Source organism: Bombus terrestris, chromosome 3 (assembly GCF_910591885.1).
Source record: "Bombus terrestris chromosome 3, iyBomTerr1.2, whole genome shotgun sequence".
NCBI lineage: Eukaryota > Metazoa > Arthropoda > Insecta > Hymenoptera > Apidae > Bombus > Bombus terrestris.
Genome location: NC_063271.1, coordinates 6704951 through 6731857, shown reverse-complemented (window position 1 = coordinate 6731857; position 26907 = coordinate 6704951). Strand labels below are relative to the sequence as shown.

The 26907-nt window shown below is 37.7% G+C and overlaps 1 protein-coding gene and 2 long non-coding RNA genes across 3 annotated transcripts; 2 read left to right on the top strand and 1 right to left on the bottom strand.

Annotated features, from left to right (window-relative positions):
- On the bottom strand, positions 1-10781 carry LOC125387204. Its single transcript, XR_007227769.1, has 2 exons — positions 10671-10781; positions 1-2377 (listed from the first exon to the last, which is right to left on the bottom strand). It is a non-coding gene; the product is annotated as an uncharacterized LOC125387204 (long non-coding RNA).
- On the top strand, positions 5145-8858 carry LOC100643357 (proline-rich receptor-like protein kinase PERK9). The gene is made up of 5 exons (XM_012320504.3): positions 5145-5640; positions 6063-6458; positions 6880-7022; positions 7959-8608; positions 8769-8858. Exons 1-5 carry the CDS (start codon positions 5508-5510, stop codon positions 8770-8772), a joined length of 1326 nt encoding a protein of 441 aa, XP_012175894.2. The 5' UTR covers positions 5145-5507; the 3' UTR covers positions 8773-8858.
- On the top strand, positions 9596-13832 carry LOC105667127. The gene is made up of 4 exons (XR_001099751.3): positions 9596-9808; positions 10067-10878; positions 10984-11083; positions 11185-13832. It is a non-coding gene; the product is annotated as an uncharacterized LOC105667127 (long non-coding RNA).
- Positions 13833-26907: the final 13075 nt, after the last annotated feature.

Here is a 26907-nt window from a genome sequence, read left to right as displayed (position 1 = left end):
TTTCGGTTTATCTTCCGTTTTATTACAAGTATTACTTATACAAGTTTTTTAATTATTTACGGCCCATGGTTTCGATTAATGTCTCGTTTACTTTTTAATAGGTGTACGACATATGTAATTGCAACGGTCGGATAGGTTGTTACTAGATCGCGAATATTTATGCAAATTCTAATTTTTATGAATAGCAATTAAAAAAGGCAGAACCTGAATAGAAAATTGTTTCACCTCGTAAATATTCTATCAACTATTACATCGTGAATGTTTTATATATCTTTAAGTATTACGCGTATTATGTTCATATTTGTACCTTCGAATTTTCCATAGACGCGTGAAAATCCGCGGTCCACTTACTACACACCGCGTTCGATAAATTGTCGATTGAAATAACTAAATAACGTATAATCAATAATGAAATAATGAATAGTGTTAAGAATGCGAACTATAGGATATGCAAACTTAATATTCAAATTGTTCTATCTCGATTATTTCGTAATGATATTTTCATACATGTAAAACCAGTAATACATGAAATCTGCATGTCAAATCAAATCGAGCGAGATAGTTGAAGTATTCGCCTTCCTGTTCCTTATCTTCGTCAGAAAAGCGGTATTTATCGAAGTGTAATTTTACTTTCCCTCAAACTTCGATACAGTTGCACTAACCGATTATACAGAGAAAAAAATCACTTCCACTGCTTATCGGTTACAACATACATATAGCACGTGTAGTCCACGTTGTAATTCATCAACTAATAGAAAGTAGTTCGACCGTGCCTGTCAGCATATCTGCAAACTCCTTCACCAACAGCATTTTCCAACGCTGGAAACATCGGTATGCATCAACGTAATACGAATCGTCTCTCTCTCTTTTTCTCCTGTATTCCATGTATCTGAAATATATAATTGTTTACATTTCCTGATGGACAACACAAATAAATTACTAGAAGTATCGCGGGTAAATTTAAGTCGAAGCTTTTTGTATGCATACGTATGCATAACGTTTGTATATATAAACATATAAGAGTAGAAGCATGAACATGAGTTAGCACAAGCGACGTATGATGGTAATTGCGCAAGATGATGTGACATGACAAAGTAAGCGAAGATGTACGAGTCGATTTAATAGATGTTTCCTATAGAAAATTATCTGTCAACGATCAAAAGTGACGTTTTTAAGATAGGGAAATTCTTAACAGCGAGACAAATGATCTTCGAAGGAAACGAAAAAGAGTCCCTTTCTTCGAGGGACGTGCAATTTCAATTTACAGTTGCGCGCGCGTCTATTTGATTTGGCAAAGCACGAAGACGTACAAAGGAAATGCACGACGAAGAAAGACCTAGACACGATAATAGGACCTCAGAGATTGTAAGAGGTTATTCGAAAGGCTGCCTCCCTGTATCCATCACAGTCTGTCACGGAAATTGAAACGTTGCACGATGAGTTCCGCTGGACGAGACGCGCGAATAAACTGCCTTGCTAGCTTGCAATTCAGGTATGCGTGTTAAGGCGCATCCTCTCGCAACATATTGCATCCTCGGCGCCGTATTTGCACTTAAGTGGAGGACCGTGTTAGCTGGATCAAATTTATTGTACGATTCGACACCATGCATCGTCAATCGCTTATCTGGGTTCGCGAGTCGTATTATCAACTGCCGAAATTAATCCTATTAAAAGAGAATTCGTATCTTCTCTCGTAGATCCTTCGCATCGATTCCACGAATTTTTCCTCCCTCTCGCTGGTACGTGTTTCTACGGAAACCGATATCTCGTTAATTCAAAGATTCTCTTTCTACACGCAATCGTACTTAAGGATAGCGGAGAAATTTAGTATCTTTAAATACGATAGAAACGTTTGTAACAAAAATTCTATTCCTCTAAATGTTTCATTTTTATATCGACGTTGATCGTTTCTTTTTTCTGTACTGTATTTCTCTAACGCTAAAAGATATTTCAAGTTTGAACAAAAATTGAAAGAATTGCGATTGGTACACGTTAATTTTACGTTAAGCACCTTAAGACATTATGAATTCTTTTTTTTTTTTTTTTGTTTGTTTGCCAAGTTGAGAGCAGAAAGATTTGGATATCAAAATCCGAGGGTAGTAGTTGTGTTAAATAAATAAGATTAATTAATCATTCTTACGAATCTTTCGAATGTTTCGTTTCGTTTCTACCTTCCTCCTTCTGTATCCTTCTTTTAGTCTTTTCGCGTCGTGCATCTTGTTCTTTACCTGCCGGGATACTCGCCCATATTTTTCTCATGCTCTTCATAGTTTGTCCTTCTATTTCTTTCGTTTTGGGTAGCAGCTAACAGGTTCTTCTCGATAATCCCGCCTCATCCGTGGCTATCCTATACAGTGTGCCCGGTTCGAACGAAAAGCTAAGCGAAACAGAAGCAAAAGGAGAGAAAGGATAAACAACGCGACGATGAATACTTGAAACGACAAAATGAATAAGATCGAATCGATTAATCGTGTTGTAGGATGAACGATAACGATAGGATTTGCATGTAAACTTCTAGAATATACGTCAGATTACGTTTAACTGCCAGTTTTAATATCTCGATACAGATATCTTCCTCGATCCTGATGCTGGTAGTCGATACCGTGTGAAATTTTGAAAAGGTATAGTTCGTCGACATGCGAAATTATTACAGCTAGATTATTCTTTACACTAACCCAACTAATTTAAAAATTATAAGAAATATGTTTTTGATGGAACAAACGAGATGTTTCTTAGAAGAAGGAAGAATCTTTGCGAGCATACCACAGAATCAGGGAAGATTTCACAGGGGGAAGATGGTATCGGGTATTCGACTCACGAACGCCTACGGTGTCCAATGATTTTTTTTCAGAGATTATATACGGTCGGCTTGTAATTATACCCGCACCAGGCTTCGATTCGAGAAATTGATACGGAACGTATGGGATTAGTTTAAATCAATTAAAAAATATATGTGTAACTTATCTAATAAATTCGTTAATTAGAACGGAATTAAATGGTTAAAAGTTTTATTCTTTCAAATTGTTCGTTCGAAAGATTCACTGTAACTGTATTCCTTCGTCATCGTTGTAATATTGTAATATATTTATCTATATATATATATATGCATATTACGGTAATATCTTTGGTAGAAATATATTTTTGAAGACCTGTTTAGTACACAAAACTGGACTCTTGCAACCTACACAACTTCAAAAGGTTACGAAGCTTCAGCGAGTTTAACATGCAACGAATTCTTGTCACGAATACGCACAGTGTCTCACATTTTATCTCTGCACGTCACTGCTCGCAGATCTTCCATACCGTTTTACCAAATCGTCGTACACTTCTCCTAGACGGGTATCATAATATAATACTGTAATTAGTTCCCAAAGCCTTTCATCATCTTACCTATTTTACCATTGGGAAGAATGTGTCACCTCATAATTTTCAATCTCGTGTTTGCTGCAACGCGCGACGATGACAATGCATTTCGATACGACGATCAGTTTGGATAGATACTGTAACGCTCGAACGTTTTCTTAAACAGTTTCTTACTCAAAATGTTTTCTTGAACAATACTCACGCACATCTATGTTATTTCTTCGATGGCGTATTACGAACCCTAATGGCACGGGCAAACGATCCACCTCCTCCGCAGCGTAACCATCGTAAATCTTTCTTAACGATAGTTGTTCGAGAACGTAAGACGATTTGAAACGTAGGTGTAACGAACTTCTGAATGACGCGGACTACGAAAATCGCCAAAACTCACGACGCCGTTTAACTGTTTTCAGTAAAATGTGAATCGTCGTACGCATGGAAAGCCAAGTGGCGAGGTCACGCGTGACTCACGAACGTACCCGCGGTATTCTTGCCAAAAGTTGGCGAGCACGGGCCATTGGGCGCGAATATCTGAATTTCAGGATTACGTGGAATCGTTCGCTTTCTTTTCTTTTTTCGTTCGTTCGCTCGACCGGCCGTGGAATCTTCCTCATTGCCGGATAATAAACAGGACGATGGGCTCTGCATTGGTCCCAGGCTGCAACGCAACCTGTCTCATAAAATTCACGCAATATCCCAGCAGATGGACCAGGGTAGAAGCGTCGAATCATTCAGAAAAGCCGCGTCTTTTGCCCGAATATCGAAATGCATTCCGGTAATGAGAAACCTTTCGAAGGGTAATCTCGATGGTGTATCTCCACCTCTGCATTCCAGCTTCGAGATTCGCAGGTTCAACGGTCGGGAACTTTCTTCGAGATTCTTCGAAACTTGGAAGAGACAAGGACACCGGAAGTTCCTAAGTAACTACGCGACATATTTTTTTGCTGATCTTACAAATACTCTCGTATGGAGCGGAACACGTATTGCTCTTTCAAACAAAATACCGGTGGTTATGCGTAATACTTTGATCCGGGTTTCAGTCTCGCTCACGTTTATGACTAATCGGTTGTTCGCTTGGCAAACCAATTTTCCCGTACGCAGAACATTTCTTCCAGAAACGGTTGGCAATTTACAGGATGCAATGTTATTGATTAACTTTTCGAGGGTTTTTAAATAGACCAATCTGTACTTCACGCGGACGGTCTAAGATGTTCGATAGAACGAATAAACTTACGCGACGCTTTATAAGCTAGATCGTTGCATCGAGCGAGTTGGATGAAAATACAAATCTGTGGGAAAGAAAGGAGTTTTATTTTACGAGCGCGAACTAGTTTGTCTCGCAAGCATTATCTTCCAATCTATCGATCTTTGACCAAGAGTATCCGCCACAAAATCGTCCCACAGACTCTACCAACGCATCGATACGACCGACCGAACAAGGATTACCCTTACGATCGGATCGCACCTTACAGCCATAAGCAAATAAACGAAAAGAGTTGAATGCACAGAGAAACGATTGTTGACGATACCGTTACGGAACATCGTTTCCAAGTACGTATATCTCGTAAGGGACCTTGACATCCTACGCGATCGTCCACCGCTCTGGTCATCCGCGAGATCATTGTCTCGGCGACCACGCGATACGCGGACGCGAGAAACGAATGATCACCGGGGGGAATACACGGTCCTGACCGGTCATTCTAAATCTCGTCCAATAAGAATCCAAGCGACGCGCACCGAATCGCGTCCTTGCGACGTGTTCGACCCCGGTGGCCTGCAAAGTGGAGGGGAATTTCAGCGGGAACAAGAGTGGTGTAAAGAGAAGAGTCGTGCACTTCCTGAGCAAGAGTCCACCGCAGGGTCCTGCGCCCGCGTAATTGGGCTCCTGTGAAGCTACTCCCTACGAAGGAGGACCCGTGGTGGGGGATGCCCTATGTAAGCCCTGGAACCGACCAGGTCCAGGCCATCCAGCATCAGAACATCGAACGCAAGGACTCGAACACCGACGTTCGCCAACGATCCCTTGACGATCATCGCGAGTTTAATCGTAGTCGAGTTTCAACCGTAAAACTGGAGGGTGTTCCATAACCCATCGTCGTATTTCGTCTTCGCGAGCCTCCATCAATTCGTGATCGAACGTTACTATGAAGTTCGTCTTGATATCGTTGTTCCTTGTGTTGGGTCTCTGCGACGCCGCCAGGAGAACAACCGCTGCGGCATCCTCCGAGACCACGTTACATGAAAGACACATCGAACACTCTCGACAGCAACGACAAGGTCAGTGGTTGCATGCTAATTTTTAATTATTTCGAAGTTTAAATTGTTGAAAGAAAATGGACTAGGCTCTACTGTTCATAAATATGCACATATGAATATTTTGGTTAATTTATAGAAACGATACACGAATATCGTGGAAACGTAAACATCGGTAATAAACTAGTATTAATTGTAGTTGAGGGCGACGTCGACGTTCTTATGCAACGGATAGATTCTTACTTTTTTTTATACAATTTTGTATAGGATTTAAATTATTTATTTAAAAATTTGCCATCGATATACTGAGATTGACTTTGAGTTTGAGTTTCCATTTTATTTCTATAGGATTGTATAGCACGTAGACTAGAAATTTCAAACTATTTCGTTATACTTGGAAAAATCATACGTTTAATTGACCCCGGCCTTACGTTTTACACGGGTAGATTTAGAGAACGCATGGGATCTCGTGGATTTACAAAAGATGGACAACGGTGCAAACGTTTGGAACAAGAATCCTTCTACGAATATCACAGAATCGCAAGGATCAGAAACTGTGAATACGAGGCAACTTTATCCGAGTCTTCCTAATCCTGGAGATACGAACGAGCTACCAGGACCCATAACTAGTAACCCGATACCGGTAATAACTCCACCGCCTGGATGTTACGCTCCTCGGGGACAGTTTCCAAGTCCGAAGAGTTGCTCCAATTATTTAAATTGTTGGGACGACACGGTTACGGAACAATCCTGTCCCGATGGATTACTCTTCAACGATATTACTCTAGTTTGTGACTACGATTATAACGTGAATTGCGGCAATCGCCCCATGCCCACGCCAAGTAAGTAAACGGTTTCACATTTATTTTCTTAATTTTCAAAATTAATTTTAAAATTAGATCTCAGATTTATTTCGATATTATATTATTTATTTGAACGTGACGCGTGGATTGGTAGTTACATTGTTCGAACAAATGAAAAAAATAATTCGACCTGATATCAATTTCGTGAATTTTAGTTGCATAGGAAAAATCGACAAAGATCGTTTATCAACGATAAGAATTTGTTTATTAGGATGTAGTTTCTTATTAATATCATATCGTAGCAATGTCTATATTTCTTAGAAATTACGCTACTAGAGCCAATGTTACCGAAGTAAATAAACTACATAATATAAAAATGCGAAAAGATTTTTCATCTTTGATATTCCATCGATGTTGACGCAGCGATCTGGCATTGTACAAACTTTTGTTTTTTCTTCAGGGCCATCTCTGACCAGTGGAACGAAACTCTGTCCAGAACCAAATGGTCGTTATAGAAGTGCGACGAACTGTTCGGAATTCTACGTGTGTGTTTACAAGAAACCTATTAAATTCGGTTGCCCTCACGATTTGGTCTATAATGACGTAAGGATCTTATTCTTGAGCTATTCCTAGGGCATTTGCAGAATTTTAAATCTTAGAGTAACATCGTGGCCCACGTAAGCGTGAGAGTCTCCTCGACTCCCACTTGGTCTCCGTACACGGTCAAAGGCCGCTCTTGAGGCCTTCGTGTCGTTGCTTGAAATTAAATTCGGCATTAACCTTACATACTACTTCGTCATTCTGTTTTCTCGCTTCTGCTATAAATTCTTTTTGGCTCGATAAGCTTCGAATAATTTAGGATTGACATTTCACGCAGAACCAAGATAATAATCGGATCAGACGATAATCACGCTTGGATGTTAAACATTTTACCAATATGCGATTTGTAACGTTTACAGAAGCGCCTCAAGAGATGGCAGTTACGAATATTTGAACATACGCCTTTATTCATAGATATTAATACACCTGTTAGTCTCATAGAGAGCGCGATAATCGGCCCAGATTGCTTGAGAAATGATTATCGGAGATATTTGCCAGAATTTTCGAGGAAAATAACGAATTAACAATTATTTGCTGGCGTCCATGTAATTCTCTGGTTTGAAGATCGTTGAAAGAATTTGAGATGAATTAAATAGTCCAGAGTCTAAATCTGACTCATAGATTCACTTCAGAATATTTAATTAAAAATATAATTAAAAACCTAATAGTACGAATATCAAAATGAACTAAAACAACGACCCAAAACTACAGTGGATACAAACAAAGAATACATCGAACTTTGGAAGATTTTTATTTATTATTGAGGGTTGTTTTATTTTTATATGAATCCTAATACTTACGAAGAGATATGATATGACGTATGATAACGTTTCCCTATTTATTTGCTTTTCTCTAAACCGTATCCTTCGACAACGTATAATCTAAATTCTCTACGTTATTTGCATCCTTCTGTTTTATTTATAATTTATCACTTCGCAGATATTGGGCGTCTGTGACTACCCGTACAACGTCGACTGCAAAGGCGCAGCAACGCCACCACTGCCACCTAAACCGACCTCGCCACAAACCCAGCCGCCATCTTCACCATCGCAACCACCCACTTTACCGCAACAACCACCAACATGGCCATCGCCACCATCCTATATTCCATCGCCACAACCAGCGCAACCACCGTCTTACGCGCCATCGCAACCATCTCAACCGCCTCAACCACCTCAACCAGCTCAACCTTCTCAACCAGGTCAATTACCGTCCTATGGACCGCCGCAATCTTATCCTGGAAATCCTTGGCTGGGCAGAATTCGACCTGATTCCTGGAACGAACGATCTGTAGCTACGCAATCGGATGTCGATAAAGAGCAACAACAACAACAACAACAACAACAAGAACTGTCTAGTACGCAACAACAGGCATCGGAGCAATTGCAAAACCCATGGAACATGGTGCATGATATTCCTCACAGTCTCAGTATGGTTCCGTGCAAAGACGGGGATGTGCACAGATTGAACGCTGCATGCACGAGCGTGGTGCTCTGCAGAAACGGACGACCCCATTTGCAACAATGTTTGTTGGGATACTCGTACGATAGGCCATCAGATTCTTGTAAACCAATTTCTATCGCCAAATGGTAAGTATATTTCTAGTAGGCGTTTGTTTTTTTCAACGAATTGAAACAAGTGGAGCTTTAATCAATCTTTGCACGGTTTTAACGAAATATTAATCAATTTTTTAAACAAATTGAACGAAATACTGTTACTAAATGTTATTGTTCTTTGTTTCTGTTTCAGCTAATCAAACCTACGCTTTGTATTAAATACATAGACTACTTAATTAAATAAAGCACTGATTTTTCTTAAAACTTGAATTGTTAATTGTTCCTCGTGTGGTACCTTTGTCATTGTATCCGTCGGTAAGCAAGATTAGGAGAATCTCAAAATATATGAAATACTGTTGATATATTGCGTACGAAATATCAAACGCGTTTCAGATTTATTTACATATTCTATTTTGCTCTATTGGCGTAATTATTATGGTCTTTCGCTCTAAATTGATATACATATGTACGTATGTAATTTTAACGTAGTTTTTGCGTCACATGAAATATCAGCAAGAGTTTTATTCAGTGTTCAGAAAAACTAAAGCATCAGTGAGACGGTAGAATGTGTAAATACATATCACGAAATTCAATTATTTTATAATTGCGTCATATTTCAATTCAAACTAGACATGTAGGTAAATATGTATGAATGTGTAATTTCTAAATTCGGCGCCTTCAATTGTAGAGGGCGCAGCCAAACCTCCGTCTTTTCAACGATCGGTATTATAGAACACGCGATCACAATATGTCAGCAACATGCCGCAAGATGTCAGGTATGTTCTGTATTCATCTCATCTGCAATTCTAACATAATATATGTGTACTGAGTTATGCAGTACGTATACATATTATATTTTTTACTTTTTTTATATTACATACACATATCATATCATATATGCATATTACATTATATATTATATTACAGCATAAGAAATAGACAGCAGAAGAAATTTCTTCTTCTCTTCTAAACTTTTAAATAGATCTTACTTTGAAATCTTTTCCTATCATAAAATGACGAATGTATATGGAAATTCTAAATCAATTATAAAACATAGTGACATTCTTAACTTTTCATATGATCGTAAGAAATGTTATGAGCGTCAAGTTTCGGGGACATAAGAAACAAAGTGTATGTATATTCCTTTTGCGAACGTTCTTTCTAACTGAAATGTCACGGCTGATTAACCAACAATTCGAAGAAGGCGCGTAGAAACAGAAAAGTGTGGTGTCGGTAAGAATTTTGAAAGTGGTTAAAAACGAAAGCAACGAAAGTCGTTTCACTCGGTTCTACCGTAAAATTTCAAAATTACGTAATAAATACTTCTCTAACGTTATGACGCCATAACCGGAATTACCTTGTGATTTGTTTCTGATAAAATATACAAACTACACGTAAACACGTTTCACATAAAAATAAAATAAAAAATTTCATTCAACTTCAGCTATTTATAAACTTTTGCTCATACTACTTATTATTTTTGTTTTTTAGATGAAATCTTAGATCAAACCTCCACATCGAAGTAAAGTACCTTTCTACAACTTCTCTTATGATGTATAACTGAATATTTTCAACGAAATATTATTATAAATATGGAAACTTGTCGAAGCTATACCGGATGAACTTGAAGATATTTTCGTAAAATCTTTTAACTAAAAAACGAACGAAAATGTCGATTTCGTTCTTGAAAGGCGATTTAACAGCGAATTAACGCACGTTCGAGTAACAGGGGCGACAAATATCTTTATCCGTTCCTGAATGGAACAGAACACACCGACAGTAGAGAGATATCACTTTCCCGGCTTTCTTGGTGCCACGCCCGATCGTACCGTACTTTTATGCGAACTTGAACGAAACGCGTGTTCTTCGCGGCGCATACTAATTGACGAAGGCAGAAAAATACGGCCAGTTCTAAAATTTCACACGAAATCACGAACGACGAGTAGAATCGTGTTTAGTTAAATTTTATGCCTCTCATTAAGAGGAGAAATCGGAGGTATCAACGTAAAAACAATTTAAATGATAATTAATTGGAACAATGGAGAAATTAGACCAATAATACATGTAATACGAGACTTGTAAATTATCGACTGACCTTTTAGCCAATTGTAGAGCTTATTATCTCCACCGTCTCGTATAGCTTCTAGATGGCTCTTTGAGGAACTATTTCGAAAACTTTGAAAACCAACTTCTGACGGTTTAGCATGGCTATCGTCAAATACGTCCTTTAGTTACCGCGATACACTTCAAGTACCGTTTTGAATCAATTGAACGAGTCACAGCGTTTTTCTTTGACGGTTTGGGTAAAGAAACAAATAAATTAAAACATTTTTTCCTTATTATATATTAAAATCTTTTTGTGATTTTGTGATCATACTTGTTTTAATATTACTATATTTTCTATATAGCGATTACGAGCAGAGTGACAGGAATTGGGAACCTGTAATTTCTCTCTTGTAAGAAAGTAACAAATTTGACGAATTTTACAAAATCGAAGGAACGAAGATAGTAAGTTGTTGTCTTCATATTCATAATAACATTTGAATGAAGATTTTGTAATAATATCGCCTATATGTATAATACTCATGTACTATGCGTTCCCATTGCAGCCACTACGATCGAGTCATTCAAAGTCGAAATTAAACGAGGAAATTGATCGTTTGATTGCATCATCGTACCGCTTCGCATACACCGTAAATTTCCTGCTAATATTTCTAACTCAGAGTCGAGTACAACTTGAAGAAACGATCGTTCTTTGCTACGCGTTCGTGAATTCAGACGTGTAACAGACACGTGTTCTATTCGCATACCAGCGACAGAACAAGACTATTTCCAGCTTGCTATAATTTGTTCTTACACAATGTTTTATTTTAACTATTTTTTTCTTTAATAGTTAGTGTTGTCTAAAAATACAAAAATACAAAAGATATTCCTTGATAGCAAACTATTTATTGATATTTTCTACTTCGTCGGTTCTCATAACTTGAAACAAAGAATGTTCTTTATGTTTCTTCATGAAAATCGCCTAAAGATGGCAAACATATTTCATCCAACGACGTCTGTTCTGAAGATCATTTCTCATGACTTATCGTAAATGTATTTGCATTAACAAATTAATAGTTTGATAAATTCCTCGGGTGTTCCTCGTCTGATCGTTTTGAATATCTGTTGTCATCATGAATGAGGATATTTTCAAAAATATTATATCAATAACTTTTTCTCTTGTTACTTATCAAGAATTTTTAAGTACAAGACTTGTAATCTTACATGCTCATTATATCTAGCAGGATTCTCATCAAAATCATTTAAAAGTTCTTTACATTCTTCTAATATCTTCATCCTGCCGATTAAAATACTTCCTCTAGTTCGTTCAGCTAGTTCTGACCCCTCATGCATGGCTACAGCTTCAATAAATTGACTATTTAACTTTTCCTTTAAATTCCTCACTTTCTTTTGCAACCACTGATTTTTTGCCGCAACTTCTTGGTGCACAAGTGGACAAGAAACCTGAATTTCATGATCTATTAAAGCAAGTTCCAATTCTTGTACTGGTTCAGTTAATCGATTTACTTATGAAACTCGTCGGTCTTGATTTATTACACGTTTATTCCTTATTTTACATACTCTGTCTGCGCATCTCAACGCAATAAAAGTTTCATTCGTATTGTAATCTAAAAGTACATCAAACGAAACATGGATTATCTTCAATATTAATATTGAATACAAATGTAGGATGGGAAATCCTTCCATACTCAAATACCAAGATCGTGGAATACAAATAGCCGCGACGTCGACGTAGTGAATAACATAGTCGGCTGCGAACACCAAGAGTCCGGGTGGATTCGATTGCCTGGCACGCCATAGTCTGTATCGTATTTTCCACGATAAATACTACGTACATACCATTATTACACGATACGATAATAATAACCTGCTGAACTAATGCAAAATCACGAAAGTGATTGAGTTAAGATATAGAACAGTCCTGACAAATTAGTAAAAAAATGCAACTAACCACGGAGGCAACTTATTGAAGAGACAAGTAACATAATTCATTTACGTTAGTAGCAACAACAGCAAAGTTTGCCATAGTTAGATTTGTAATATATTTCTGAACGTAGTAAAAAAGAAAGAAATAATAAAGATAGAGCTAAATCTACTTAGAGTAAGTTTTGCTGTTGTGGCTTTTCTGCTAAATTATGTTAATAAAAAAGAACAAAATATTACAATATATTATAAGTAAATGTTATTTTTTCATTTCTAGATATATTGCTTACAGAACATTCCTTTTAGGTTGATGTATATGTGGAACGAATATCGCATGACTTTGTCATACTGTCCATTCATTTCGGTAGCACCTGCTACACAAAAATCTTACTGTTTACTGTTTCCATTGCATTTGTAACTTCTCTTTTTATAAATCCAGCAATCTTCATGTTTTTACCTTCATGTTTTTTTATTACTGATATTGACAATACCACTATCAATATCAACTATCAATATCTATCTATTATCACTATCACTATCAATATTGACAATATCAATATCAACTAATTTCGTTGTTTATCGGTTAATGAATTGTACTGCTCTAAAATGTTATAAATTACGCTCTTTCTCTCTTTCTACATCTACGACTAATAACATTAAGAAGTTGTAACGTTAAATATTACATAAACCTCGGTGAAAGATGAAAGCGATTTGAAATCTATGAAAGTTGATAGTAAAAGTAGCTTATCTCTCTACTATTTATATATGATCGGAGTATATTATTAGTATATTATACTACTATTCGCTATATCGTATTAATGCTATTACTATGTAATATTGAGGATAACGATGACTTTTAAGTCACAGTTACAGTGTCTACAAGAGTCTACAGGTCTTCATCTTCGCACATCTTGAATATAATTCTAAAAACACAAATGCAAACAATTTTAATTAAATGCATCTTCTTTCAGTATTTATAGACAAGTTGTCAGGGAAGTATTGGCACAATATTGTATTTCTTATTGCATTTACATACCAACTAATTACCTCCAGATATATTAAATTTCTTACCATTTAGCAGCGCTTTCGTACGACTAGAAAAATTTAGCGCTATGAACGTGACGTGTAAAATCTAATGAAAAAATGCATCATTGAAAAATAAGAGAATATGACAATGGTTCTTGTCATCGCTGTAATTATTAAATTTTACCAATTACGCTTAATCAAAACTACCTGTAACGCGATTAATAAATTCGTGGTAATAACTATCGATAACGCGTTGATCTTCTTCCAGCGAATTTAAGAAGAAAGATGAAGGTTCTTTCGGTAAACGTTTTCACATGGTCGCTAAGTATTCCTGAGGCAAGTTTAGGTCATATACCCTTCGAGGCACGCATTGTTTCAGGGCCGGGTTTCCGCGAAACCGCGTGGGCGGGCTAACTGCATTTCTCGTGCGTGACACACGCGAAACACACGAATGTTTAGTGCATAGAGAGTCTGGTACTTACTTACTCTCGTGCTTACCAGCCTTCTTCTGTATGCAGTTCAGGGTAGCTTCGATCAAAGAAATGAAAAAGAAACGGAGGAAGACGCTGTGGGTTTCCTCGCCCACGTCTCGTCGTTGCGCTCCGTGATTTTTTCCCTTCGAGAGGTAAATATCTCTTGGAAGTCATTGTTTCTAGGTGTGACTCGAATTCCACGGATTCTCTCTTTCTCCAGCCATTCCTTTCTTCCTACCTTCTTACCGCTCTCGCTATTTGTGTTACTCGTACAACCAGAGATCTATTTAGAAATGCGTTCTACGATCTATAATACTTACATGAAAGGAGAACAATTATTCAATTTTATTAATTAACACGATAAAAATATCTGTAAATCGAACTCACCTATATCGTTCGTGATGACTGATACAAAACTGAAAGAACCGAACTATTGATATATTTATCTAATTCTTTTCACCTGTTTCGGTTTGTTCGTTTTTTATCCGTTTACTAGATTCTCGTTCCATCTGATATCTTAATAAACAACCGATAATAAAAGTATAACTATGTTTACTATTCTAACTATTGGCCTATAAATTCGAGAAACGTTATAGTCAAACTAAAGCGAAGGAACGATATTTATCGTGACGTTCACCTGGGAACAAAGAGCACGGAGGGAGCTTGACCGAATCTGAAGGTTCTCCAACCTACATCGATCGAAGGTACAACTAGGTCACCTTGCCGGAGGTTGTGCAACACCGGTAGGTTGCTATCTAATTGTAAGAAAGTTATATGTATATGCACGGATGGATAGGGGCGAACCAGTGTGATACTTATATGTATTGTGGTTTCAAAATCCGGTTCTGAGAAAATAACGAGAGGCTGGGGAAGCCCCGAGGGATTGTCTTTCAACTTTGCGAGGACAAACTTTCCTCGAATTCCTGAAACACGTTAACCATCTGCATACGCATTTAAACGGAAGATCCACCAGAAAACTAAGCTGTGCTATGCAGTGCTAAGTTGAAAAATATTTGCTTCGATATATACATGTACGGAACCATTTCTACCAAACACCTTACGAACACTTACAAAAATCAGGTTCGTACAGACATACTTATGTTTTTTTACTATTAATTATTAATTTGTATTATTATTGTATTGTATTAAATATTGTTAATTTGTATTTCTCTACGTACGTCATATCTTTTCAATCAATTTTTTATTTATGCAACATACGTGTAAGATTTTTTGAATAAATCTTGATTTTTGCCTCACGCTGTATATGAAAGCAAATATTTTCAGGGCTGCACAGCTTAGCTTAGCTTTTTAGCGTACATAATCCCTGTACAAGATAATAGAAAAGGTTAATACATACATTTTGTATAAAAATAGAAACACTAAAAGATACGAACAGACATATTACTCATACTAAGATTTCGAACAATTGTTACTCGTTATTCGTGGACATAAAAGAAAAAGAGAAAACGCTGTACATTATCAACGATGAAGTCACAACGTTCGCCAACATCGATGATCCGTTTTTCCTATAGAAAATAACGATCGGCATCTGGCAAGGTCGATGGCGTCAACGACAGCCGGTAGACGTTTGAGAAATGGAAGGCCACTTTCCCTTTCTCTTCGCTTTTCAACAATACGTTCAGGTGTTTTTCAATTTACGTTCCAATAACGTAAGATTGTAACACGAAACCGTGCTATGTAAAAATAATTGAGGAGCTTGAAATATTCGAAAGCATCTTTTACAGTCTTTTGTAACATAATTTATTATAAATGATACACCTATTACAAAATGTATCGATTAAGATTCTAAACGACCGCGTTAAACCTGTTAAAACATTCGAGAAATATTTATAATACACGCTTTTTTGATGCGATCTTGCTTTCCGTGTCTACTTTCCAACGAAAGACCTTTCGATATTTATGTAATTCATAATTCGTCGACGTAAGCGTGCATTTTAATCAAACGTTAAAAGAATAACTCCATCGCCAGTGAAGAAATTTCCGAACATCATATCGTTCTAGAGAAAGTTCTAGAAAATTTCAATGCGTATGTGTATTTTTCCATTGTTCCTTATAACTATTCGGTCTCCTAATTATAGTAGAAGACTATGATTTCTCGAAACAGGCTCGGAACTTGTACATGCATGACCTTAAGGTAAAACCACGTCTATACCTCTACCGCTTCATCCCGATGTATTCGCGATGTCAGAAAAAGAATTATGCAATAAGCCATAATATTATACGTATTTAGTTTCGCATCGGCTGCTGCCTTGTCCCGCAACACCTCAGCCGTGCGTAAGCACATATTCGCAGTAAGGTTAAACTCCAGTGACATTTTGGACGACTTTCACCATCGGGCCAACGTGGAAGGCTGCTTTCTTCGTCTTTTCGTCTGTTCGTCTCGACACAGAGAAACGGTGACGCCAAGGTGGCAAGGATCAGGGACTGATCTCCAATTAAATTAATCGAACACGAAAACCGAGATGGCTCCAATAATTTGTAACTTAATTGGATTTAAGCGAGGATGATGCATAGCCGTGACCTTAATTTTTTATTCGTTTGTTGATTTGGCAATAACAAGTGGTATATAAGATAATATTGGGTTGACTGATAAGTTTCTTCGTCTTCCACTGGTGTCCGCATCTCGAATAGAATATTCTAAAAATCGTTCAAATACTGTGAAACCACATGTGTCTGGACCTTTTTTTTATAAAACACATATGAAATAACGAAATGAGATAATCGACTTACTCGTTGATAAGAAAGATAAAATAGATTTTGTAGAAAATTAATAACAACGTGCTGTTTTAAGAAATCGCCAATCGTCTTAATACTCGACCTAATATAAACTTAGAATGGTTATTGAAATGCATCGTGTAAATGATTCCAGTCTTGCCACTCGAGGCAGGAAGAATTATACCAACCAAATAATTATTACAAACACAAAGGAGAACTAGAAAATTAGTAGAAATACAGACGTCCGAGTACAGTAAATCATAATTACAAAACTACGCGCTTTCACTGAAATTTCGTCGGATCCGTTGGAACATCGATACTTTCGACTTAAAAGCAGTAATTTCGACACTGAAACTAAGCGTAAGGATTACGTTCTCCGCTGGATGATATATCCAACCGGAGAAGCGAACGCTCGCGTGCACGACACCGTGCCAGAAAATCGGACAACATCCTCGTAACGCGTCGATCCGCTCCAACCATAAGCATAATTGCGTGCGATCATCGTTAACTCGTTAAGCACACCATCCGCCGGCTACTCTCAATACATAGACACCGAATCACGATCAGGAGAAAGCGAGAATAATGCGCTCGCGCGCGCCACAACAAGAGCAAACGAATCACTCTTACGTTTTCCAATCTATGCAAAGCGAATCAACATTTCCCCTCGGTTTACATTTTCACCCTACGTTTCCCGTATACTCCTTCGCGTGCATACCAATATACACGCGTGCATTTCTTATCTCACGCGAAGCGTATCGACACGGCGGCCGATTTACCGCTGGCGAGGCAGTCGACTTTATTACCAAGCCGATTGCGGAAGAAACCGCGACTCGTCTCGAGTCTAAGTATGTATACGTATACGTATTCGATAGCGGTATGTCTCGCTGGTCGGTCACTGTATTAGGTGATTACGAATATTAATGAACACAACTTAAGTTTGTGGAAATCGTGACTGTAAAAATTCTTCATTGAGTCTATGTGATAGACACGGTACGATGCCTAAAATCTTATATAATTGTTCCATACTAACGACAAATTTGTGTGTGATACCATTTTAGGGAAACTAGGAAAGAAACGTATATAATATATGTACGAGGGTATGTATGATGTAAACACGATTTTAGTACCATTCACAGGGAGGAATCGAAAGTGATAATTTTATTTATCAACACGACGATCGAGACATACGAAATAATGGCCACATCAAAAAAATATCAAGATTCTAACGCGATCAGCTTGTTCCGAAATTTGAATCACATGGAAAATATTTGGGAAATGATTGGAAGAAAAGCTTATGCCAGGTAATATAATTCCATTAGTGAATTATCAAGAACGGGCAACGAAGCGAAGCATCTATTTATTAAAAAAAAGTTACAAAATGTGATTTTGTCATATGCCGAATGCAGTGAAGGAATTATTGTCAATTTTGATTTTATTTATCTAAACAGCGTGTGAGGTTTTATAGAAATTTCTATCGTCGATTCATCGTTTTTTTTTTTTTTTTTTATTGTTTTTTCATCCCTTGTCCACCCTGTCTATGTATAATTTGCAATGATGTATCATTCTATTGACTTAAAATTAGGCTTAAAAATTGGCTTATTAAATTTAGGTAATAAAATATTTAGAAGGTGAAACTAAGTTATATTTGGAGTTGCATTTCTTTGATCGTATCTACTCACAAAAATTCGAAATTACTCAACAAATTTACAATCTGGTAGCCGCTTATAGTTCATGGAAATTTATCGTATTATACATCTATTTATTAATCCTTATTACTCTGCAAAATCTACGACGTTTGTTTAAAATTATTTGCAGAAACATTTTTCACGTATGTATCGGATCAGCTGCGCTCTGCAAAGGGTTGAAAGATCACCCTCGAAGACGATGGGAACGCATGCGTGTTCGATAATTATTTGTTTAACAAGTTAGCTGTTTCGAACTCTTTGGAAACTTTGAAAAATGTGTATCTGAAATGTGTCGCAAAAAGTAAACGATGACGAGTATACTTGTCAAACACAGAGTATATGTGGATGTTATAATATAGAATTAAGCTACAACGAAATGACCGTCCTATTTTTTAATTTTATTACTGACAGGGCTTGTCACAATACAAAATATTGCCATTTCTTCATGACGAGTATACTCGTCAAAAATAGCTAACTGATTAAATAGCCTTATGCATGCAGGAGTCGACGCCATGGCGCACGTAGAGCCGACGTCGAACGACGGATTGCTGTGGAATATCTAGGGCGCAGCGCGAAGTGGTTCTCCTTGGGCAACCGATGCCGCATTCCGACCTATGCATCTGCTGCCAGTTCCTTTTCCCTCCTGTTTCTCCTATCTTTTCACTGCTTTTCCTTTCCTTTTCCACTTTCGTTTCACGAACTTTGTTTGGATACTTCGGATGAATGTCGATCGATAAATATCCAGTACCATTCGGTGAACTATACGCCGCTTATCAAAATTCACTAACGATATCGTAGGAAGTTGGACAAATTATTCGAAAGAAGACTCGCGTCTACAAGAGATACGAATTCACTCACAAATCGTTAGATAAGTAAAACGAGCAAATAACGGCATCCATTAGACTCTCATTGTGAAACAGGACATCCAGAAACTCATAAATCATTTTAAATTTAATTTATCATTTCCCTAAATATTAAAACCGATTGCTTTTCACACTGATCCGTATTCTGGCATGAGTTATAAGTAACATACTCTATGTAAGCTTACACGGATTTCACTCAATGAATTATATATCCGATATTTAACCGTCAATTATCCGCCACGTTCATCTTTCATCGTTTTACCCAAGTCGAACTCACTTTGCAACGATTTTCGCCTCATTGTCTGTCCAACTTTCTCATTCATCTACATTCAGCTTAGGTAGTCTACTCTCATAGACTAGCAAAGGAATAGCTTTAAAAATATCGATATTTTTTTCATTTCAAGGATAAAGGTGCCAGTTTAGATTTTCGTCTATCGCGAGTCCTCGTAACAGGGATTTATATTCTCGTTCTATCGCTTACGACCGTGTCGAACCAGTAGTTTCTCTGCCTCTTTTCCTCTCTTTCTTTGTGTTTTACTTTCTCCGTGATCTCGATTCTTCGTGGTCTCGTTTCTGCCCGTACGTGTCGCTTCTCTCCGTTCGTTTCGCTTGGAAACGCCGCTCCGTTACAGATTTGCCGCATCCTTTTATATGTAAGTGCATAAGTGCATTGCGCCTTGCAGTGGCGCCCACGCGTAGTGTCGCAACGCAGCCCATTATGCCATACCGTTTCTAACTTATGCCGATTGCAGTCTCGCGACCGGATTAGACGGTCTGTCGATTAGGCTCGCCATTGACGTCGTTGCTCATCCAGAAAAATTTCTACCGCCACGCTTGGATGCGAGCGATCTGCGCGTCCTTGAAATTCAACGATGCTCTCCAATTGCAAATGACCGTCTTATTCTGTTGCAAAAGTGATGAAACGATTTTTAGTGAAAAATTGATAGAATTCGAGGAGTTATAGGAAGGAGGTATTTGCAGTATGGTACGTCGCGTATCGCGTTTACATTATTTTTATCCCACTTCTGAAATTTTTAATCAAACTAATTGAATATTTTTTCGTTAAAATCGATAATGTCGTAATATTATAAATTATATATTTGTATAAATTATATCGTGAACACGTCATATCGATTTTCTTTCTACAAAACGCATTTATTCGACTCATATTTTAGAAAGCAAATAAATACCGATTATCGTCCTGAAAAAGGATAAAATGATCTGAAAGTCGTTCGCTGGGCAATCGTTAACGATGAGTTAAGAAACGGACAAACCCCCAGGCGATAGATCTACGCCGATATTTAAATATAATATAGCCTAAAGTTACGCATTCACCCATATTCTCGCTTATCGTAGATCTATCGTATCCTTGGATCATAATCCACGTCACAAACTAATCGAGCTGATAATTCTTATTTAAGTACAAAAAATAAATAACGATTTAAGTAAGAAAAGAACATAAGCATTAAGAATCGTAGTTTCAACGGTGAGAAATGATGGTAATTTCCTCATACTTCTTTATTACGTTATTTGTTTTCTGCTAATTAATTCCATCGTGCACAATGAGCAAAAGAAGCTTATCCAAGAATTTATTCACCATTCAATTCATTTTCCGAGGAGCGATGCAACGTTCATATTTCTTGCAATAACGGTTTAGAAAAAAGGAACAGAAAGATCTACGTCAGATATCTAAATTAAATAATAGCCAAATAGGGACACAGATGTAATCAAATTATCAAACATTATGCTTACCATGTATTCTTTCATCATGTTATGTTTAGAGTATTATGTTCACGTATACGTGTATTACATTACACGTGACATAACGAGCATACCTCTAGCACATTGAAAAATATTACGTTACCTTTTATGATCGTCAATTAACGCGTTTCGTGTCATTAGAATCATCTCAAGATAAATAATTTGATGTAATTTGCGCGTAACAAGATTTTTATTCTAAATCTAATAGACAAAAAAGTGTCGCGAGTATTTTATTCAAATAACGCATAATCCTATTTTGTAAGAAATGAAAAAACATTGAATAGAACGCGTTATGCGCTTTTAATTATTCTTTCGAAACGCTCGTCAATCTGGAACAAAGAAATCTACAAAAGGAAAGGATATGAAATTGCGTTCAGATGAGGCATAGTGGAAAAAAAATCTCGAACAATCTCTGTTCCGTTCTAGATGTATCTAACCATCGACTTCACCATAAGATAGCGCGTCGCTGCAACGGAGTGCAACCACTGCAGCAGCACTGGTTGCATCGGTTTCGCTCACAAGGATTCCCTCTTTCCATTTGGCTAATCGGCCACGAGATCTAACGGTTTCTCATTATAATACCTGGATACGTGTTCGGCCGTTCGTTTGTGTGCACCGTGCGCACCGGACACGACAGGCATAGGCGCAAAGCAACAAAGAATCGCGGAACAGTAAGCGTGGAATATAAATTTGGATGTTCGTTAACCTTTTCAGTTCGCCGAAGTAAATCATTTTCTTGTGGATAATGACTTGCTTCCTTTGTTTAAAGGAAAGCCGACGCGAACAGCGTAAAATGTGTAATAACAGCGATAGGCGCACCTCATTTAGGCACCTCACAAGTAGATTGAAACATCGATCAACAAACTTCTAGATGACGAAGTAAATTTTACTTAAAATTTAAGTAAAAAATAAAAAGAGAGAGAGGAAGAGGATGTTAATATAACACGGGTCAGTTGCTCTCTAACTGATTTATTATATTTATTGTAAAAATATCTTAATAAACAAACACTTTATTATCAAATGCATCGATCAAAATACCAGAACCAAATGTCTAACAATTAGCGATTACTTTCACCGTCAATCGAACATCTTAACCAATAGAGCGAGACGCGATCATCCAGATTATCCTGCAATGTCTTCACCCACAATTTTCTCGCTGATCGAAACGATCTCATCGAGCTAAACGATTGGAACAGGTAAATTTGCCAATCGTTGGATACAACTGGGACCTCCTTTATGCAGCAATGGAGAAAAGTCGACGATGACGCGTCAGTCGAAAACTGGGGGACACTTAAAAGTCGCGGCGCGCAAAGGCGAACAGGAGAAAACCGTTTGAACGCCTCGCGGAATAAAATAGCCGGATTCTCGCGAAAGGGAAAAGACGTGCCAGGCAGACGAACTGACAGACGAACCGACCGACGGAACGTGAATATCTGGGCTGATTTCGAAATCGTTACTAGAACTTTCTTCCAACGAATCACCTCCGCGATAAACCGCTTCCAACGACTGGAACTTACATACAAAGATTTAAAATTTGCATTTAGGATAGCTACTTATGCTGGTACGAGATATCTATCGAGTAATAAACAATAACGTTCTTGATACAATTTTTTAACGAAGTACTGCTTCTATTGTAGTAATAACTAGAAAACCTGCATCTATGCAGGTTAGAAGAGATTTGCTAATTAGAAAATATCGTCGTAATGCTATACTTAGACATGTCGAGTAATTTGTATTTTATCACGCTGAAATGTTTTCCTCAATTGAGGTAATAATACCGGTTAATGAGTTTCTACTTACATAAATTACGTAGTAATAATACTAAGTATATAAAGGAAACGTATTGTATCGTGTAATAAATAATACTCTAGTTTTCAGTAAGACAACGTAGTTGTAGTAGATGAGTAACGACGAAGAAGTAGGCAAAAGCTGTTAAACGTTGGCTATTTTAATGTAACTTGGAATAGAGGAAACTTAGAAACGCTTGATTTATCGACAAACGCTGTTAACGTTAAATTATATTTCTGTCAAAAAATCGTAACAATATAAATCTTAAAATTAGGTTGAAAACTTGGAATATCTATCTTCTCCGCGATGAAATAGCCTACGACTTTTACATGACAGAGATTCATATCGGGCTATATGATCGCGGAGGAAACGCAAAATAGAAATGCAAACCGCGTCCAAGGAGGAGGTTCCCTGATCGGCATTCTCGAAGTGGCGTCGACGCACTCGCCAACGACGCGACGTCGATGACGAAGGCGTCGAAACGCGTCGAGGAACGCGCGCGCACAAAGAACACCTCTCGACGTGGTGTCAACAACCTCATCATCCTCTTTCACTTGTGCCAAACGTCGCCGCAACGCTGACTTTTATGTTCTGTCCGCCCCCGTCGATGATGTGTCAGCTTCTTCCTCCTTTTCACCAGTGCAACAATGGCGATCGATCGCAACATCATATTCGTTTCGCTATTAGCGAGTGATCGTAAAGGTGCGTTTAGACCAAGCGGACGATTTTATTTTAATCAAATTCATCTTCCAACAGCAGGCGATTTTCACGATAATAATACGATAATAGCGTGGCCTGCCGAAATTAACAGGATAAGTAAATAAACTTAACAATATTATTATGTAAAATAATTATATAAAACTTCGTCATTTAGTGTTTGTTCGCCGAATCGTTCGCTCGCACTCGTCGTGAAAGAAGCTCTTTCGAAGTAAATTAGGTTACGGACAGATTGCTCGATAATTGCTTACATGAACTTTGTTTGGTCTAAACGCACCTTAATACATTGCATCGTCGCATCGCGCAAAAATGTCTGACGTAAAGGTATTGTGTAACAAACTAGCGATTAATGGTAGTATTTATATTGGTGTTTGCGTTTGGGTTTGCGGTTGCACGAACGCCAAGTCGCGTTAGGTCGAGACTTAATTGTCAATGAGCCTTTCAGGGATCTGACTAGAATTAAACGTTTCGTTGGTTTCTTTAACACCGGACCTGACAACGATTAACGTGTACGACATGTACTGTTGAAACCACTTAACAAAGTATTTTAAGTCAAAGTGACAATGATGTTTATCAAGGGGTGCGATGGATACAAGTTTGTTCGTGATCGTCACGAGAAATGTTAGATAACTTTACTAATTTCGTGTTATTCGTTGTCGTAATCCGAGATTCCTCGCGGCTCTTTTTAGAAATATTTTTTTTAAACACAGCTGGTGTAACTCGTTAGATGAGCATCGTGTTAATTACAAGTCGTTGGTACTCCTCTATTTAAGTGAGGTATACGAAACATTGGAATTTTGCGCGAAATGTTTGATACAAATTTTTAACGAGTGCAGGAATTAGGGTACACGTATTACGTAATAGCTTAGGATTATAATAGTTACGGTTTTGAGTATGCATATGTATGTTGGTCGTCTTAAGTCCGTGAATGTTTAAATTACGCGTTTCTCTTTCGTGTAACATATAATCTCATATACAACGGACAGTTACGCTTTCTTAGCATTATCCAATTTTTGAATAATTTAATTATATGAACTTAATTAACATCACTCTATATCACGTAGTAAAATTTTTATTTTCTCGCTATTAATTTACAACGTGGTTTCAAGTTACACTCGTCGAATACGTATAAGACGATATGTTCCGTTTCTTAAATTGTATTCGTAAAGATATAAATTTGCATAAATGTCCGCGGTATATTGATCATGAGCCGATGCACTTCGAAAGTTTACCTCCAAATCATCGATGGTAATCGACGAGATGAGAAATCCTTTGAAGCAAGCACAGAAACTAGGGTTTGAAACCAAAGTGAAGAACAAAAACCGAATTGAATATTTCGGATGTTGAAGCGTTTGTCGCAGCTAGTAGTCGACTTTCACCATTGCGTTCGGCGAATGATGCGCCGTGCCAGATAAAAGCATGTCGGGTCGTCGGCAAAAGCCAACGCTGCGGCCAACCCGTTCCATCCTCGTTGCAACGCTCGTCTCCGTGGCGCTTCTCTCACATTATGCAATTCGAAAGAGACATTACCTCGACTTACCTTACGTATGTTCGCGAGAAGAAGCTACCGGGTATAATACTGTGACGCGAGCTATGGAATCGCAACGTCGCGTGCTGATCGTAGGAAAACGCGTGCTCTTGCACGTGCTACACGTAATGTTATGCTCTCGAGCATTCAATACTCTGATCATTTCACATTTGTTCAGATATCCCCCGGAAAAGAACGTGGCAAGAGCGCATAACAGCGCAATAGCTGGAATCTAGATATTGTTGATTGCAAAATTAACCATTTAATCGTTAATTTAATTTACCATTTAAACTGCTTTACAGAATTTGATCGTAAAATAGTCATATGAGCAGGAGAAATAGACGACCCTGATATTCGTAAATAAACGGCAAGCGAATAAAAAGCGAGATTTTCTCGTCGATGCACAAAGTGGAATGGTGCACTGTATGCCAGACCGTCTTGTTCGACGAGAGCGGTGTGCATCCTTGTCGAACTAAGACAAAGCGCAGCATATATATACTCCAAGATTTCGATATCGTATCAAATAAAACACTGTTTTCGATAATCTTTTAGCAATCCAACTATACTTTATACATGTGTAATTTGTACATACAATATTTTTCTCCCATTTTAAGTTTCTGCTTGGTTCCTGATGTAACATAAAGTTAAATGTCCTGGTCCTTGAATGTAATTTTGTACCTTGATATTTATAAAAGGTCGTGTATTTCTGAATAAACCTAAATTACAATAATTTGGGATACGAAAATGTGATTTTACAAATTTGAAAGTCAGATTTATGCGAACAGAAATTATTTGAAGGACGCTCGTAATTGATTCATGGACGTGGACCGTAATGAATATGGAATATAGAATTTTATTAATGAATGCAACAAATGAAAGATATATTAAGAACGGCGAGGCTAACGCTTTACGTGCATCGAACTCGCTAAACACATATCCGTAACGAGATCTGCTAGCCAGATAAAAGACTTTCGTAAGCTTTTCTAAACCATTTCTGTAGATGATTTAGTGGGGCTGAACTGTCGTGTCATTGACCATATATCAAAAACCACAACGACCCGCTCGGTTACGTCAATTACGAATATAATTATACAGCACGGGGCGCATAATTCCTCGAATCGAGTCTGTTACACCTTCGACGGTTCCGGTGACACCAACTGATATCACTGGCATACAAAACACCCGAACGTAACGGTAACTTTAAAAAACGTCGTGCCTGGCTATTCTTTGTTCGCGAAAAACATTCTAGATCATTCCCAATGATAGTTTTACCCAACGTAATGATAATTTTAATCAATTTATACAACAATCTATGTTAAGTTACGCACATGGCGTAACATTTAGAATAATTTTATCGAATTGGGATTGATCGTGTTTAAATTGTTCCAACTTCAGCTCTGCCCTGAAGAAACAAACTACGTTGATGCAAACGTGCAAGAACACTGCGAACTACTGTCAATCACTGTCAACTACTGTGAAAGCTTAAAATTTATAAATGCCTTGTTCTATATTATATGACCGGATTTTCATCCCATCACGAATTACACCACGTTTCGTCACCAAACTTCTCGGGATTCGTGTTAAATATCATGAGAAATCATTCAAGATTTTCCGCTTACGCTATTCCGTATTAGAAATCATGAGAAACTCGGCGTGATTGCAAGCGATCGGATTAATCATACGAACTGTAACGCTGCTATTTTCACCCCGTTCATCGCCTGATCCGGCATTCGTGTCTCCAGCTATCCTTGGCTGGAGACTCTCGCAT

Bases quoted from the DNA above. Each gene is read 5' to 3' on its own strand.
- LOC100643357 (XM_012320504.3), top strand. From the start codon at position 5,508: ATGAAGTTCGTCTTGATATCGTTGTTCCTTGTGTTGGGTCTCTGCGAC. The intron at 5,641-6,062 runs GTCAGTGGTTGC...TTACACGGGTAG, and splicing joins CTCTCGACAGCAACGACAAG to ATTTAGAGAACGCATGGGAT. The intron at 7,023-7,958 runs GTAAGGATCTTA...ATCACTTCGCAG, and splicing joins ACGATTTGGTCTATAATGAC to ATATTGGGCGTCTGTGACTA.